Here is an 18,107-nt window from a genome sequence, read left to right on the forward strand (position 1 = left end):
GTAGTTCAAGATACACGGGTGTTGGATTAATGATAGAGCCCACTTTTAATTCATTATTTTTTATTCTCTTATATAAGTGGGTAAAGAGGATGTCTAAGAAATATAATGCCAGTCTTTCTGCATAAACAAATTTTACCATGCATAAACGCGTAACAACAACATGCAAACTTGAATAAAATACATTTAAAAAGGAAAGTCCATCGCGACATTTTTAATCTCGGTACTACCTGCAGATTGGCGTATCCTCTTCCTAGGAGCTGCAACAAGGCTGCATGACGATGATTCTGAATTTGGACGCTTTACAATTGAATGTTTCACACTTTGGGAGGAAATACCTGCAGAATAATGGGGTTAATGAGATGGCTGGCTTGAGAACTAATGCAATTTTTATGGCGCTGATGGTTCAGAAACGTTGATGTGGTGATCCTGGACTGTGATCATTCGGGTATGATCTAGCGTTCACAAATTAAAGTGGTAAGTTTTGTCGATTTCTCTTATAAGTAACAATGAGCATCGACAAATTTGACGAAGGGGGCCGTTATATGGAAAAATATTCGATTCAAGATTTCATTTGCAAAGCAATAGCGGGTGCAAACGATTCATCACTGTCAGAGTTACTCCATCATTTTAACCATACAGCCAACGGAATAATTTCCAGAGAATTACACTTCTTTGTGTCTTTCCCAAGCCGTTTTGTGCTTTATTCGTTTTCAGCATCAAATTCCCTGCAAGGAGGGACGCACGTACCGTGGTCTGCATTGAGTTTACTGATACATAGCAGAGACAATAAGCCATCTCTGTTGAGCGTGAGGGGGGGCACGGCCCGATTTATTAACGCATGAAGTAAGGCAGGTTATTATGACTTTCCGTTGAGGACACGTGCTTTGTCACTAAAAGCTACATTTTAAATACCCATAGAGCCTACATTTCTGAATTTACATATTTTAGAACAAGATGACTGGTCTTAAGTAATTGTATTTATTCGAACAACATATTTTAGAACAAGATGACTAGTCCAGTAAATTGTATTTATTCGAACAACAACAAAACCTACAACAAAAACAACAACTTACCACTTCCTCCTTCAAAGTCAGAGGTGACAGGAATAGAAACCTTAATGGAGGAGGAAAATTTGCAATATTACGGGTGCGTATGTGATGAATAGAAATGAGGAAATAAAGAGATTTACAAATTAATAAGAAAAAGGAAAAATAATTAAGAAAAAGGCAGAGGCATAGAAAGGGACTTTAAAGCAACTGAAAAGTAAAGTAATCACAAAATCAAAATCAAAAATTTGCAAGGTCCTGCATGTTCATGTACTGTTTTCTGTGGGCAGGACATTTCTTTACCTATTCGACGTTCCTCAAGGTTTTGTTTCTAGTGATTCGTCCTTAATAAGTTTGGTGCCGCCTTAAATGACCTCATTATCTTACTCGGAAACTAGCTTTACTACTCCTTGGAGAAAGAAACCTAAAAATGGAGAACTTGCTAAAATGGCTTCTTTTCATCTTAGTAAGCGGTCTGACCACAGGCAATGCACTTTGAAAGTAAGGTGAGATATTTTTATTGAGAATTTGACTGTAATTTTACTTCCTAAGAGCGGTCGTAGTTATTCCAACACAAACTAAAATTTTCGCCATGACTCTTATTTCGCAAGATGATCATCTCACAACTGGAGCTTGGGCTGCCTGCAGTTAAAACATTGCTAATCCTTTTAATCAATTGTCGTCTACTGTAGTAAGGTTGGCATCAGTACTATATTAGCTCTGGGCTAAAAGTGCATTTAATTAGCAAATCCACAAACCGTAAGATGTCACCTACTTGAGACGCTAATACCATGATAATGTTGCACAAAAGTTGCTGATTTTGGTCGCAAAACTTCACTCCTGGAACACTCTCATTTCCTAAGCAAACTTCACCACCTGTATAATAAACTTTGTTCTCGTGGAATCTGTTAAAAAGGAAATGAATTTAAATGAGGCAAACCTAACGTACACCAGCCGAGTCTTCGTCTAGATAAGCACACGTTTTGAAATCTTTTCTTACAACCGAAAATGACAGCACATTTAACGAGAGCCCTACTGAATATTTAAAAACGAGCATTTGAAGACAATAAAGCCGAAAAAAAACCAACATGTATATCTCCATGGCCCTATTGATTGATAAGAAACCTAGAAAAGGCGTGGCGAAAAATGGTTCACTGACAGTTGAACAATGTACAATTTTACAATGGAAGGAATAAATCATTTCTATGTAAAACTAGCATGACGTAACCTAGAAGCATTCAAGTAAATCATATGTACTTGATGGGCCAGAAATAAGTTGTATTATATTATACCTCACAAACTGCAGGGAATTTTTCTGGTCTGTGTCCTGGGGTATGATAGCCTCGGAAAGAGACACCAAAATTTTCTCCTCTCCAAAAACTGGTTTAGAAGAGCAGCCTTCGTCTTTGTAGAGTACTACACATTCCGATATTTTCCGTATTACATCAAAATACAGTCTTTGAGGATAGCAAAAAAGTTTGAGTTTAAAATGTCCACGAACACTTGTCTCACACAAGCAAGTAAAAAATCGGGCATGCTGAGGCCTAGACCTTTTGCAAAGTTTTCCTACAAACTCAGTGAAGCCCGAAGTAGATTGTAAAAGTGATCTCATCAACTTGATTGGACAGAATCTATCGAAAAAGAAAAGGAAAAATCAAACACAGCTCAAGCAATCCAATGGAAACGATTATCAGCCATTGCACAGTAATCTTGAGTATATACGTACTCGAGTGGTCATTTCAGTTCTTGAATCTATAGTTAACTAAAAGAAATCCATGTATGTATGACTGTACACTAAAATGCGTTTGAATTTCCTCTACGTCATGCGTATTATTTTTCAAATAAAGCCGACGAAAATACTTACCCAGAGAAACGCCTAACTTTAAATTGCACTTTCCCATCTACAAGACGTGGCGGTTCATCTAATTGATATGTAATGTCTTTCCAGTCATGTGCTTCACATTGTAATATCCTCAGTTCACCGGGACGTAACTCTGCCAACTCTTGTTTTCCTTTACGGAAGGTGAGAGGAATCCTTATTGTTACAGGCGCGATGAGACTAACATTTTGAGAGCCTGAAATGTAAAGAACTGGACCGACAAGTCCTCCCTCTCCTTTTAGCTCACTGCTTGGGAATTCTTGTACCTGGATTTAAAAGCAAAACAAGTTGTTGGGCATGTTAAACCACTCCCAGCATAAAGATAATTTGCTTTACATTGTGGAAAGTGAATTTCAGGATGAAATTTTGAAATTATCTAAAAATTATAGTACACAATGTAAATGTCCTTTCAAAGTTTTATGTAGTAATATAAGCATTATTATGAAAAAATGTATACACTGGACTTAATATAAAAAGTCTGATTGGTCAAGAGCACTCAATCAATATACAGTAAAGAGTGAAGTTCACATATAACCCAATATCTACCGCAGATATTGCAGTTGTCATGTCGAGTTCAACCTCTGCCTAGTTTCCAAGCCCTGACTGTCTGTGAAGTATTCTTAAACTTTTGCAAATTTAAAGAGATGTCTTCTTTCGTAATTTGTTTAAAAGATGTATAATAAAACAATAATTTAATTTGGTTTTTGCATGATGTCAGAACTCACCAAATCTTATTTCGTGTTATCTTCGGCTTACGCAGATAACTCAGACCTTGGTTTTGCTAATTCATCATGATATCATGCATAACTTCATCCAGTAATTGCATTAATTGCAAACCAATACAAACCAATTTACCTGACAGGAATGATTTCAATTTGACATTTATATCGAAGCAAAAGTCTGTTTGTTGCTTAGAATGAGTTTTCCAAAACCTAGTTTTAAAAAGGGAATGCCCAGGATCCATGAGTATACATGGGGACAGTAGTACCACAAATAATTCGAAGTTACCAAAACTGCTGATTAGAACTTTGTCACATGTATCTTCACACACATGCAAGCACAAGCCCAACTGTCCTCTATTTTAGATTAAAGTTGTCAATTAATATCTCTCTTTCCAAGAATATTGCTACCAAGTTCATAGAGTGTATGGCAAGTAACAGGAGGGTACAGCTTATACTATTGCAACACCTTTGTTTTATCTCCTTGCTTTTGACAATCCCCTCACGCCAATCCTATGACTTTCAAAACTGGAAATGAAAAAATTGCAGGACTCATGCATGTATATAATTTTATAGTTCCATGCACCTTGATTGTCACACAGAAATCTTGATAAACAGGAACACAACTCTGAGGAATTTGGACACTGACATCAGGAAGGTCAGGCACAATACAGGTCAATTCCGGGCCTCCTGCAGTACCTCTTGAAAAAGTGAAAGACTTAGGACGCCAGACGGCAGCAAATGAAGAAACTGCTGATTTTGTACAAACAGCTTGTGCAAATGGGAAAAGCCACTTGGGAACTGTTGAAGTTTCTGCATATAAAAATAAATGATTGGAAATGCATCCTTCAGCTGTGTTTTGAAGTCTTCAAACAATAAAGTTACCTCCAACAGATGTCATTATGATATTTATGCTTCAAAGAATAAAGTTTGCAACAACATGGTTATTGAGGAAAATTTATATTATAGTGATTAAAATGCATTGGAGACTTCATGTAACATTTTTGCAATAATTACACGTACTGCTTGGATACACCTAAACGGTAAACGAAAAAAAAGTTCTAAAGTTGGATTTGAAATGCCTATGAAGAAGCAAGAAGTCTACTTTGACATTTATGAGTGCAGCAGGTCATGCATTGCAGGGATAGATGTCCACATCTAAGTCATTGCACACCTACTCCTTCTCCCTTAAGTCAACTGATAAGTTCGGGTTACAAGTTGGGTTTAATTTTGGGTTAGGAGAGGGGGAGCTGCACATTTCTCAAATGCTGACATTGATGCCAGTGAAAAAGGGAGCCTAGGAATATCATGATCATTCATTAAGTTATTCACACTCGTATTTAATAAAAACATAACGTTACCTGATCCATGCCAAGTATTCTCTGTCTTTAATTCCTTCCATTCATTGTTCTCTTGGTCAGTCAGTTGCTTGATAACCACCTCATACCCCTCCAAACATGGGGCATTGTGCAGCAAAGATACAATAAAACCTATTCCCTCAACACTTTCCCTGTAATCCAGATCTGGCGGGCCATCATGAGATAGTTCAATAACACTGCTAACCAATATCTCATCACTGGCAATGGGTGGGGAGCGGGTCCTGGGGTTCCACAATAAGCATCTACATGTAAATGGAACAGGTTGTCGTACAGCTCCACTGCAAAGTTTGATAGAGGCAGCAGCTTCCCTTAGGTGCCATGTGTCTTCCTTACCTCCGATTTTTCCTCTTAAATACAAAGGAAATTAATTATCCAGCATTTGAAGATATTTTTCCCAAGTGGAATAAGCAACGACAAAGGCATTTAAAATGCAAATGGCAAACTGGCAGTTTGAAAAACTCATTCAGATATTGACACTTAATTTCAAAACTAAATCTAATAAATGTTATTTGTCTTTAATTTTTTTTTAGTCAGTAATAAAAGCATACGATAGACAAAGAAAAACTATTTTGAATCAGCTACTCCCACTAGTAAATTAAGATTCCTGATTTGGTTTACTTAATGAATATATGAACATCTGAAAGGTTGCTCTTCAAAAACCCAAGTTGCACAAAACAAAACAAGAATGGCTCTGAGATTATTAAGCCAGCTATACTAAGACATTTTCCCATTAATTTGCTTGTCTTTGACTCAAATAGCCTCAAATTATAATCATAAATAAAAACATTTATTAAAATGATTCACTATCATTTTTGATAATAATTAAGTATCCCTTAATTGATGGAAACACTGAAAAAAAATGTTGAATACCTGTAGAACATGGTAATTTAACTGGGTGGAGTAAAATTTGTTCTGAAATCATACGCGTGACATCTGAATCAAAGGATTGTGCAGCAGCATTAGCCTTGATATCACAAGCATGATTTCAGACCAAACTTGCATGGCAAAAAGTTCAATTACCACTTCAAAAAATGGTGCATTTTATCAATAAATCGTGCCAATGAGAGCCAATCAGATTGCAAGGATCACCAGTGATTTGAACATGAATGTAATAAATTTTTAAAAGCATTACAGTTATTAAACATGAACTTAATTAACTAAAGATTAAAAAGAAAATCAAATAAAAGAAAGTCATTTATAAAGAGGTCCGGAGGGTTGCTCTTTAGTCAGAGCACTTTGTCAGTTGCCATTAGTTAACACCTACTAGCAACTCCAGCCCTGCCCTTTACAATGGTCTGTGATTCCATGACAAAAAAAAACATGTGAAAGGCAAACAACTGAGTCGTTGCAGAAAAACCCATACCTTTTGATCAAAGTCTTTTCACTGTCATCAGTGTCTACTGTTGTATCTTCTGTATCTGCCAAATCTTTTCTGCCGGTGTAATAAGGTACCTTATCCTCCTCATCAGCTGGGGAAATTATTATTTTGATGTGTTTGGTTTCAGTATACAATATAACGGACATTTACTACCATTTAATTCTCAATATACGTTCAACCAAAATTGTTTAACATGGGGTCTTTCCGCACTAACGAAAAAGTTGTTTATTTAAAGAACATTTTTCGTCATCACCAAATTTTGACAAATTTTGGCCAAGGCTGACAAATCGTGAAACACACCGCCGACAAATTTGTCTCAAGTAAAATCTGGACAAAATTAATTAAATAAGCAAAACCGTGATAAACTTGTCGATTAATTATCGCAAAAGCTGCGAACAGCGTGTAGTTGAACTAAAATCAGTTTACTAGAGAGGCAGCAATTCTCTTTCGTCGCAAAAGTCTGGGATTCTAAAATTTTAAAACGGCTTAGAAAAATCCTAGAAATTGGAGGTGGAATCCTTTGGCAAACTAGGTCGAGCGGTAACAGAATTTTTTAGCTTTGAAATTTATAATGTGGATGCAGCACTCAAACAAACTGTTATCCTTTGATTTTGCCAGGACAATTTTAGGTTTGAGTCATGAAAATCGCGAAAGATCTGATGGGCATTGATTAAGAGTATAAGACAAGATTACCGTATGACTCTCCTTCTCCAGCTCTGTCCCCCACTTCTTTTGCAATTTGTAGATGACGCTCATGGTACTCGATTGCCTTACGAAAGTTGCCTAAGCTATGAAAGGCATTGCCAAGACTTCCATAAGCCCGTCTCTCTCCAGCTTTATCCCCCAATTCTTTTGCTTTTTCTAGATGCCGCTCATGGTACTTGATAGCCTTATGAAAATCGTTTAAGTTTCCATAGGCAATGCCAAGATTTCCACAAGCCCGTCCTTCTCCAGCTCTATCCCCCACTTCTATTGCAATTTGTTGATGACGCTTATGGTACTCGATTGCCTTGTGAAAGTCACCTAAACTATTATAGGCGTTGCCAAGATTTCCATAAGCCGCTCCTTCTCCAGCTTCGTTTCCCACCTCTCTTGCAATTTGTAGATGACGCTTATGGTACTCGATTGCCTCTTCTAAATTGCCTAAGCTGTAATAGGCATTGCCAAGATTTCCATAGGCCCCTCCTTCTCCAGCCTTGTCTCCCACTTTTCTTGCAATTTCTAGGTCATGCTTATGGTACTCAATTGCCCTATTATAATCGCCTAAGTTATCATAGGAAATGCCAAGATTTCCATAAGCCTTTCCTTCTCCAGCTTTGTCTCCCACTTCTTTTGCAATTAGTAAATGACGCTTATGGTACTCGATAGCCTTATGAAAATCGCTTAAGTTTTCATAGGCATTGCCAAGATTTCCATAAGCTCGTCCTTCTCCAGCCTTGTCTCCCACTTCTTTTGCAATTTGTAGATGACGCTCATGGTATGCGATTGCCTCATGAAAGTCACCTAAGCTATCATGGACAGTGCCAAGATTTCCATAAGCCCCTCCTTCTCCAGCCTTATCTCCCACTGCTCTTGCAATTTGTAGATGACGCTCATGGTACTCGACTGCTTTATGAAAATCGCTTAAACTAAAATAGGCATTGCCAAGGTTTCCATAAGCCTGTCCTTCTCTAGCTTTGTTTCCCACTTCTCTTGCAATTTCCAGGTCATGGTTATGGTACTCAATTGCCTTACGAAAATCGCCTAAATTCTGATGGGCATTGCCAAGATTTCCATGAGCCCCTCCTTCTCCAGCTTTGTCTCCCACTTCTTTTGCAATTTGTAGATGATGCTCATGGTACTCGATTGCCTTGTGAAAATCACCTAAGCTATCATAGACATTACCAAGATTTCCATAAGTCCGTCCCTCTCCAGCTTTATCTCCTACTTCTCTTGCAATTTGTAGATCATGCATAAGGTACTCGATAGCCTTATGAAAGTCTCCTAAGCTATGATAGGCATTACCAAGATTTCCAAGAGCCCTTCCTTTTCCAGCTTTGTCTCCCACTTCTTTTGCAATTTGTAGATGACGTTCGTGGTAACTGATAGCCTTATGAAAATCGCCTAACATCTGATAGGCATTGCCAAGATTTCCATAAGCCCCTCCTTCTCCAGCTTTGTCTCCCACTTGTTTTGCAATTTTTAGATGACGCTCGTGGTTCTCGATTGCCTTATGATAATCGCCTAAACTCCCATAGGCAATGCCAAGATTTCCATAAAGCCGTCCTTCTCTAGCTTTGCCTCCCAATTCTCTTGCAGTTTGTGGATGACACTCATAGCACTCGATTGCCTTATGACAATCGTCTAAGCCTTTCAAGTCATTGCCAAGGTTTCCATAAGCCCGTTCTTGTCCAGCTTTATCCCCCCCTTCTTTTGCAGTTTGCAGATGGCACTCATGGTACTCAATGGCCTCATGAAAATCGCTTGAATTTTGATGGACAATGCCAAGATTTCTATAAGTCTCTCCCCTTCCAGCTTTGTCGTTGGGTTTCAACTTTTCCGCATTTTGCAAATTGTTGCCTACAGAAAAGAAAAAAGAACAAATAGCATTTGTGGGAAGAAAAGATAAATAATCTAGCAATCATAAATGCGCAAAAGTTCCTTTCTTCGTAGAAATTCTCATTTGCATTTGACTTCCCACTTTTTTTATTCAAAATATCCGTACAGTCAAATATAAATAATGTTTTTGTTTAAAAAATGGCTTAATTTATTAGAAATTTAAGAAATGTATGTAGCTAGATGGATTGCGCTGAGTTTGACATCGGATGAACTTTATTGCAAATGCTCTTCAAGTCCTTGCCCACGGTTTGTCCCTACACTAGGGAAAAAAGGAAACAATAATTTCGGATATCCTTCTCTCCAATTTGTTTGAGGCACGCTTTCATCAACGACGGAGTCGAAGTGGTAAGAGCACTACCTTTCGAGTGAAAACTGAATATCGGAGTCGACTTTGACTCCGCCTCAGTTGTAAATGAAAACCAGCCTTTGGGTTATGCCTTATTATCGGCCGTTAAGCTTTCTCCATAGGAGATTGATACTGAAGTGAAAACAATTGATTAAAAATCGCCCGTCGCAGTTTGAGGATTATTGTTAACAAATATTTTGTTCCCCCCTCCTTCTACATTCCAAGAAGCACCATAGCCTAAACAAGCACATCTTAACATAGGTCTAATCAGATCCGAGGGCCATAACTTAGTAGGCAGCCAGATGATCGTGGACGCGCAAGACTGGGATCTATTCAGTTTCCCAGGCCTCCTTGGAATACCGCATAAACCTTAACGCAACTTCTGAACTGGGAATAGATTCATACATCTTATACCCCATTCACATTAGCCAAACATGGTCAGTTAAACTTTACTTTATCTTACTCGTTGCAAACGTACATACATAAAAAATCTAATAAATGAAAAAAAATGTGTAGCCCTCCCATTCCCATTTCTATGAACTTACGCTCCGCTGTTTTTAGAATTATGAAATGAGCTTTGTACATTATAAAAGGCTTAAAGCATTCGTTTAAATGTGTGAAATGAATTCATCCTTCTAGTGTCCGTTGGAAATTTTTTTCAAGTGAGGATAGACCCATAACAAAAGAAATATTTTTTAAAAGTTTTGACCAGTACATCTGGCTGGTCGCTCCTCTTGTTTTTCAAATGACAGATTTCCATTTTGCAAACTACAGATTTCCGTTTCGAAAATCACAGATTCTGAGTTCATTTCACAAGCGTTAAATGATAACAACAAACTAGCTGAGGCGAGGCTGCATGTGGACGCCAAACGAGAGCTCCGTAATGTTAGAAAAGTAGTTCGTCCGAGCAATCAAACCTTTTCGTACTGGAAATTTGCCCTCACTTGTTTCTAACGTCTCCTCCGACAGTCTTTTGCGGTCTTTGGCAGAAGAGGCTAGTTGGATCTGCTTTACTGCTGCAGCTTTCTTGTGTAAATCGAACAGGTCTGCTTTTGTTTGCTGTGCCGCCATCACTTAGCTAAATATATCGCTCCTGCCAATTTTTTTTACTCTCCCACACTGAATTTCGAGAAATATTCTCTCATTTTCACCCCACGGCACTTAATTTATGGCAAGCCAAACATGACAAAAGGGGGTTGAATTCAAAACCCCCCATGAGTTTCATTGATAGATATGCGAGATTGGGAAATTACTACGAGAATGAAGCTTCAACTTTAAGGGTAACACCCGAGCTTCAACACAAAACCCCAGACAGAATAAAAAAAAAAATGCACATCCCCATAGTTGGCTCAACTGGTACACCAGCTCATGCTAGAACCTCTACTATAACCATAAATCCTACAGAGAGTGTACCTCTTTACACTGAAACAAGCCTTAATGCTGCACAAGCTCATACTGCGAACTCAAGTGTAACTAGATATAGCAGATGGCAGGCCAGTATGTAGTCCCAACAACCAACTATTGCCAGTCCCAATAATGTCAGAGGATAGGGAGATCACTAAACTGGTTCCACAGCAGCCACCCATTGAAAGCATAAGTCAACTGCTTGTAGCTCAAGGCGTTTCACAGGATTACACCATTGATGATGATCCACTACGTGGAAAGAAAATTACAATCCATCGAGTTGCTATTTAGGAAGAAGTGATGAAGATCTTTAAAGATGAAAGTATCTTTCATCTTGCCATCTCCACATCACTGTCATACCCACTGCTGGTAGAGAAGAGAAGGGAGAAGGCAACAAGGTTCTTCTAAATGTTTTAGCATGCCTTTGGCAAAAGTGCTTCACATCACTGATGATTGGAAACAATGAAAAAGTCCCATTTATTGAGCATGACATGCAGAAACTACAGTGGGAAGCCATTGGCTAATTTCTGCTTTATGGTTACAAATGGGCAAATTACTTCCCAGTAAATTTGTTACATCGTTTTGTGGCGCTGTGTCTTTATGGGGATGAAGTTATCACTTCAGAGACCTTGATATGAAGATTCAGCCAATTGGTAGCTACAGAAGATAGAGAGGCATTGGACAAGTGCCTTGGTGATGATTTTAAACCTAATGATGAAGATTTCTTGGAATTTCTTACATTATTCAAGTGTTTCAACCCTTTGCATCCTAACATCAGCATACTTTTTTTCCGTACTGTTCTCTATGCATATCCTATGGTGCTGACAAAGAGAATTTGTTCAACAATCAGGAGCCTCTTTAGTTCGTGATCATTTCCTTTATTCTCATGATCTTAATGTTTGTTTTAGGGGTGATGCTGATAGGAGAAAATAATCACTGATCACTCAGAGGGGTTAAAGGGTTAAAACACCAAGTAAGAACTACATTCAAGCCATAATCATCGAGCTTGTCCATCAGGAACTTGTCCAGAAGCTAAGATTTGTGATCGACTGGTAGAGTCCAATTCTCAAGGTATTTTGCTCTAAGGAAAACTTTCAGTCCCTCGAGACTAATGCAAGCCACCAAGAAAATTAACAAGTTATTCAGAGCTGAACAAGTAACTGAGGCGGAACTTACATCCTTTGAACATGTTTCTCCGGATCTGCACTGGATATGATCACTGTACACAACATTGATGTGCATTTTGCTATCCTTGAAGGGCAGCATTGACGTCCTATTGCCAGAACATGTAGACCATTGCTAGAATTTCCATCTACATATGAATCATACCCAGCACTGCTTGAGGAGTTCACTAATGTAATGAAAGAGGAGCAAGCCTGTTTTGTAACATTGTTGAGTATGGAAGAAGTGAACAATTTGAAATGAACACTCAGAATGCTTTGAAATGGACACTTTGAAATGAGCTCTTTGAACACTTTGAAATTTGCTTCTTAATTTTTACAACTTTTATGTTATGCATAACATTTTCACATTACTGGTATAAGGATTATTTTTAACACAGAATACAAGTTACTATTGATGGTATTTTCTGGACTTTCCAAGAAAAAATAGAATCAGGTCACAAATTTATATCTATTCAAATGTCATTACATTATTGTCACTGGCAGTCAGTTTGGTTACGAGTTAGAAAGCCTTTCGACAGGGATGTAAAATATGCAAGTTTCAAGACTACAAACTCGAAATTAAAATTTTATCAGCTGATCTCTAATATTACTAACATCAATAAATCGTAAGTGGACTTTAAGTAGTAAATGTAACTGGTCATTACATAACAAGGTATTAAATTGTCAGCCCCTTGGAATGAGAAAACTCAGAGGTAAAAGGTGGCATGTTGCTTTTGCTACCATGACGTGCCTTCTAGGAGATCAATGCCTGAATTTTAAATTCAACTAAAAACTACATTGATTTTAGTGGACTCCTTACACCACTAAATAAATGCATCTGCAAATGTGAAAACGGTTCGATGATAAATCAGTGAAAATAACAGCATTCCATCAAGATTAAAGCTATCAAAATTCAGGCAACATAATTGAAGTTATCTTTAAAGGGTTAGCTATACCAGTGACAGCCGTTAAAAATGTCATTACTTTCATCTTCAACCTCCAGACAAATCGTGAAGCTTCGAACACAACAGCATAACTTCAGTCTTATTGACTGGTCGATCTTCGTCGCGCTGATAAGGAGTTCACATCCATCAAGAACTTGCACATATGCTTCGAACACTTTGAGACTAAACAAGTCGTGAAGACACTTTCTGGAACTAAAAGGTTAGCACACGGCAAAGTTCTAACAATATTTAACTAGCATACAATCCGTAGAAGTCCAATTCAATGCGAAAAAAGGTCGAATGAGCAGAGGAAACGAAACGCTAACGAAGATAACAAAGAAGTACTTCCCGCCCAAATTTTCCGTGTTTCTATTGAAGTTGCTCTGAAAGATCAAGGCCACGTCCTTAAGGAAAACAAAGTTTAAAGAGAAGAAGCTTTCAAAGAAAAGGACTATGAACTGGAAATAGCAGTATCCAGTTAGTTTATCTGTCCCATCATCAATTAAATCGTGGTACTTCAGATCCTCCACATGCCTGTAAGTAAATAAGCGAAAACCCTCAATGCTCTCATACGACCGTGAACAGTCTTCATTGTAGCCATCTTTTCCAACCAGTTAATGGTAACTATCGGGAAACCTGAAGTCTGGAATACCAGTGAAGTCGCGAGTCCAAAACTTCAGCGAAAGTGGATAGGGAAGTAGTTTTTCTCCTGGCAATGTAATCAACTCGTCGTGTTGCACTGTTTCCTTTTCATGTTTAGGAACTTTTATTTAAGCCGCGTTCTTGCAAAGCTTCAGCAGTTCTGCCCTTTTCCTACTCTTACCGAAACAGAAATTTGAATACCCCTTTCCTTTAAAAATTTCCGTCGTTCAGGAACTTTCATATTTGTGAAGAAGGCATCATTTGCTGCCATGTTGAACGACTCCTATTCCCGTCAGCTTTAACTTGATGCCAAAAATCAGACGCACAAATAATTCGAAAGTAGCCTATTAAAATCTTACATATCGATCACTGAAACTTGATAGGTAATTTTGAACTGAACCCACTTTTGTCATGTTTGGCTTGCCATATTAAGGAAAGGTACGTTTTTTTCTTGGGGAGGGGGGGGGAGAAGACTGGGGCCTCAGAGGGGAGGGTTATTGGTAAAAGTGAGCACCTAAAGGGGAGGGTCATACCTCTCTGTAGGCAATTCAAGTTAAGGAACACACTTTTTCCAGAATTTTTTAATGAGGACTTTTGCGATGTTGCTATCCATTTTACTTATAGGTTAAGTTTTTATTTTCACCTACTTTGATATTTTATTATAGGTTCTATGTTACATTTCTACATGTATATGCCATGGCGCATAATTTTCTCGGAGGACCCGTATCCTTTTCCATCCGTATCGAGACATAATAGACTCAGGTATCGTTTCTTCAGCCTCTTGCTCCTGTTGACAAACCGCTGCCTGATCTCCTGAGTCATTTAGTTCTTGAGAGTTGCTACTAGATCCAACAATGCGCTCTACCTTGTCACTATCAGACTCTGAATTTGAGTCAGAGGCTGGCTGAATGTTTTTCTGACTGTCCTGCATAGTAGAAGTCAAAATCTTACTACCAGTATGTGCCTTCACTTTCCTTTAAGTGCAATATTGTGGTGATTAATGCAAAGTTCAAGTTTACCTACTCTAAGGGATGGCGACTGGTTTCTGTGATAGAGATCTTCCCAATCAATATCATTGTATTCCTGTTGCTTTCTTTCGGCACGCTTCCTGTCATTATCAGTTCACCGCTTATCCTTTCTCGTCTCAATGCCAGTTAGATGCTCAATATAATCTGCAACAAGCTTTTCTGAGACAATGTATTTTTCAGAAGGCTCTTCGATTACCTTTTTATCCTCCACTTTGAGGTTACCCTTATTTGAGCTCGAGGCTGATAATCATCAGGTTTGCGGCCACTCGTAGATGTTTTCGTACTTGGTAGGTTGGAAAGTTGGGAAGTTTGCTGTAATCGGGATAGGGTCGTGGAGTTGGTGTAGCTGGAGAAGGACTTACAAAGTCTCAAAGTTTATACTTCCATTTAAAGCTTCAGCTATACAACGTTAATATCCCACACTGATTGTTCGCATTTTCTTGTTTCAGCTCACACACATTTAATATCGAGATATATTTACATTCAAACATTTTACGTTCACAAAATGCTCTGAGATAACTACGGCATGGAACATACCACGAAGTAGTGAGGGGAGTGTCGCACTTTTGTCAATCACCTTAAGGTGGGGGGTCGGGAGTTTTTTTTATTAAAAGGCAGGGGAGGGATTGTCCATGGGATACAATTTGTGCTATATTTGAAGTCGACAAACATTGGTTTAAGCAGCTCCTATTGACAATACAGCTTTGAAACATGTTTAAGCTTTGTTTTGAGTGGGGTATAACCCTGTCACTGGCTAATGAGGCATCACTTTAAGCAAAATGAGGTGAAAGTATCTACCTAAAGATGGCAGACTAGCCCGCACTTTATTCCGGTAACACTTTAACTAACAGCTCTGAAAGCCACGCAATCTCAATTGACAATCTTATGTTCAATTTAAAGAATTAAGCTGCGGCTCAATTTAAATAGACGTAAGTATAGTAAGACGCCTAAAGGCGATTACGTGGGATGCCTGAGAGCCACTAAGTGTAGCATTGAAAGAAATTGTGCAGTTACAGTCTACCATGATTAGTCAGTTAGATCAGCCGAAGAAACCACTATAGAAAATTTTAGTGTTGAAGAAACAGTGACTGTTTTTGTATTTGAAAGTAGCGAAGGGTCGCAGCTCAAAAACCTTTTTTTTGAGACAAACTGCCACTCCACCTCCTGATCTCCTCGTGATTCTCAGCGCTTGTTTCATCCCTCCTAAAAGCAACAGCTTGTAAAACAATTTCCATCTCCGCTGACAAAGACTTCTCTCCTTTGAACCGTGATTTTTTTTCATCAAAAACGTCAATAAGTACGAAAACAGGCCGTATATACTTTAATACAACTGAAAGACTGTACTAAGTTATTTACAAGCGATTTGTAGTAAGTTTGTGGTAAGAAAGAAATCGATTAAAACACCACAGCATGGCAAATAAATTCAACTGTCTCCCTTATCTAATCAAAGAATCATGGCCAACTCGTGCATGATGAAACATGGTTGTTAACTTGTAGATACAGGTCTTGCTGCAAAGCAAGGTTGCTCTTATTTCAAAAGCCAAGGTTCCGGAAAATCACGAAGAGATCCACATTTACGGTAACCATCCAACTCCGCAGAATAATTAACCTATACACAGCCGACAAAAACAGCAAAAAATAGTAACATGCGTTTATAGAATTTACGTTTGCAGAATTCGTTAAATTTAGCCGCTGAAATCTAAATCTTTCTTCGCCTGCACAAGCCAAACTTCACCATTCTCCAATCCTGTCACTTATCGCCTCTCAGTAGCTCAATATATATTTGCATTGTAACGTTATGATCTTTGTTCACACGGTTTTCTTCAGCTTGTATCTGATAAGTGTTCTGCCTCGGAACGAAAATACCTCAGAAAGTACTCAATATGACCGCTAGTTTTTTTGACTGAGTGAGATTATAGAAATGCAGAAATGATTTCCATAGGTTTTCTGTTGCCAGAGAATTATTTTCGTTTGCTTGTGATCAATCCAGCCGCCAATGTTCACATAAGAGGAAAATTGATTAGATTGTACGTATTCCTATTGGCTAGCTTTACAATTTGTCCATGCAATGAAAAAGAAACCCAGCTGGGTTTTCACCATGGTATACCATAGACATCCCACGGAAAAAGGGTAAAAATTCTTAGCTGCTAGCGATCGGAGGCAGAGGGAATTTCCACCCTCAGAGGTCGAAAAATTTGATTTTTGTTTTATTTAACTAAACTGAATTCAAACATTCAACATAACGTTTCCATAAATAAAATTCCGAAATCTTTTAAAGCAACCGATTAATTTAGAAAAACGTATTTGTAAATGAAAGTTAATAAATTAGGAAGGTGTCATAATCACGGACCTGGGCGAGCCCCTGGGGGAGTTTCGCGGCAATCGCTCACGTTGAGGCTCGATTTTCATTTACATGTAATTCCATATTTTGTTTACATCGCGCACTTTAAAAAATTCACTCGTGGAGCTCTTTGCTTATGGAAAAATCTTTGCTGACGGAAAAATCAAGAGCGGAAAAAAAGTACTTGGTAAAAAAAAAAAAAAAGAAAAAAAAAAGAGAAAACAGGCCCAAAGAAGAAAGAAAGAGTACCATTCTGTAAAGAAAAGAAAAAATTTCCTTTGCAAAAGAGACTTGTACTGACGGAGCTCCACGCTGGCAACCAAAATTTGCCATACATACTTTTAAAAACGAGGTTTCCTTTCCTTTATTGAAGCCTGGAAACAAAGACATCAACAATGGTCTCGAATCGTAATTTTAAGAGCTGCCGATTTGCTGTCTTGCTCCTCAGCACATTTTCCAGCCTCTCCATTTTTGCCGCAGGTTTTCTTTGCCTTTGACAACTTTGCTCATTATTGTGTCGTCCTCCTCAAGGGTCCACTGAGCGATCGAGAATCTTGATCCACCGTCATTGACGCCAGGAGATGCAGTTGTCCCATTATTTGCGGTTTCAGGAGACGAGATAATCTCTTGGCGTGGGGAGATGTTGTTTGCGAACCTCTATGAGCTAAAATTTCGAATTTGACTTTGGGAGGAATACGACAAATTTGACCGAATTTATAGGGTACATTGATTTGTCCGATTTTCGTCAAATTTCACCAAAACATTCCAGGAATAATGAAAACGGATGTGTCGGGAAATCGTGATATTTGAAATATTTGTCCCGTGGTGTTCATTTACGCAACACGACTCGCATATTTTTAGCTACTCCAACTTTAGATGCTGATGATCATGTCTAAAAGTACACCCGAGTGACCACGAGTGACCACCATTCGTGGTCACTCGTGGTCACGTTTGTGTGCTTTTAGACATGGTCGATGCCGATATCTAGAAAACCAATGAATACCGAAAAAAAGAGAGAGCTTTTAATTTGCTTTCCACCAATTTGACCTTACTGGCGAAGGCATTCTTTTCTTTTCACATGTTGCATGAAAATGTTGGTGAATATGTGATCTGCTCTCACTGTGGACATGTTCAATGAGGCCTGAGCGAGGTAATCGGTTTGGCTTCTTATTGTTTCTTTAACGCATGGGAGTATTCCGTCACAGCTGAGAAGAAAACTGTTACCTGCATTTATTTTCAT

The 18,107-nt window shown here is 38.4% G+C and overlaps 1 protein-coding gene across 1 annotated transcript in view; it reads right to left on the reverse strand.

The window, feature by feature from the left end:
- Window positions 1–10,416, reverse strand: part of LOC149053113 (uncharacterized) — an 11,026-nt gene extending 610 nt beyond the window's left edge. The window contains exons 1-10 of the mRNA XM_089182397.1: window positions 10,263–10,416; window positions 8,625–8,960; window positions 7,095–8,450; window positions 6,387–6,492; window positions 5,006–5,370; window positions 4,231–4,394; window positions 2,911–3,191; window positions 2,339–2,677; window positions 1,822–1,951; window positions 1,074–1,113 (exon numbers count right to left, since the gene is read on the reverse strand). Of these exons, the coding sequence (XP_089038523.1) occupies window positions 1,074–1,113; window positions 1,822–1,951; window positions 2,339–2,677; window positions 2,911–3,191; window positions 4,231–4,394; window positions 5,006–5,370; window positions 6,387–6,492; window positions 7,095–8,450; window positions 8,625–8,960; window positions 10,263–10,416 (3,271 nt within the window). The remainder of the gene's footprint in view (window positions 1–1,073; window positions 1,114–1,821; window positions 1,952–2,338; window positions 2,678–2,910; window positions 3,192–4,230; window positions 4,395–5,005; window positions 5,371–6,386; window positions 6,493–7,094; window positions 8,451–8,624; window positions 8,961–10,262) is intronic.
- Between the last annotated feature and the right edge of the window lie 7,691 nt (window positions 10,417–18,107).

Source organism: Pocillopora damicornis, chromosome 1 (assembly GCF_964200805.1).
Source record: "Pocillopora damicornis chromosome 1, jaPocDami1.2, whole genome shotgun sequence".
Classification (NCBI taxonomy): Eukaryota; Metazoa; Cnidaria; class Anthozoa; order Scleractinia; family Pocilloporidae; genus Pocillopora; species Pocillopora damicornis.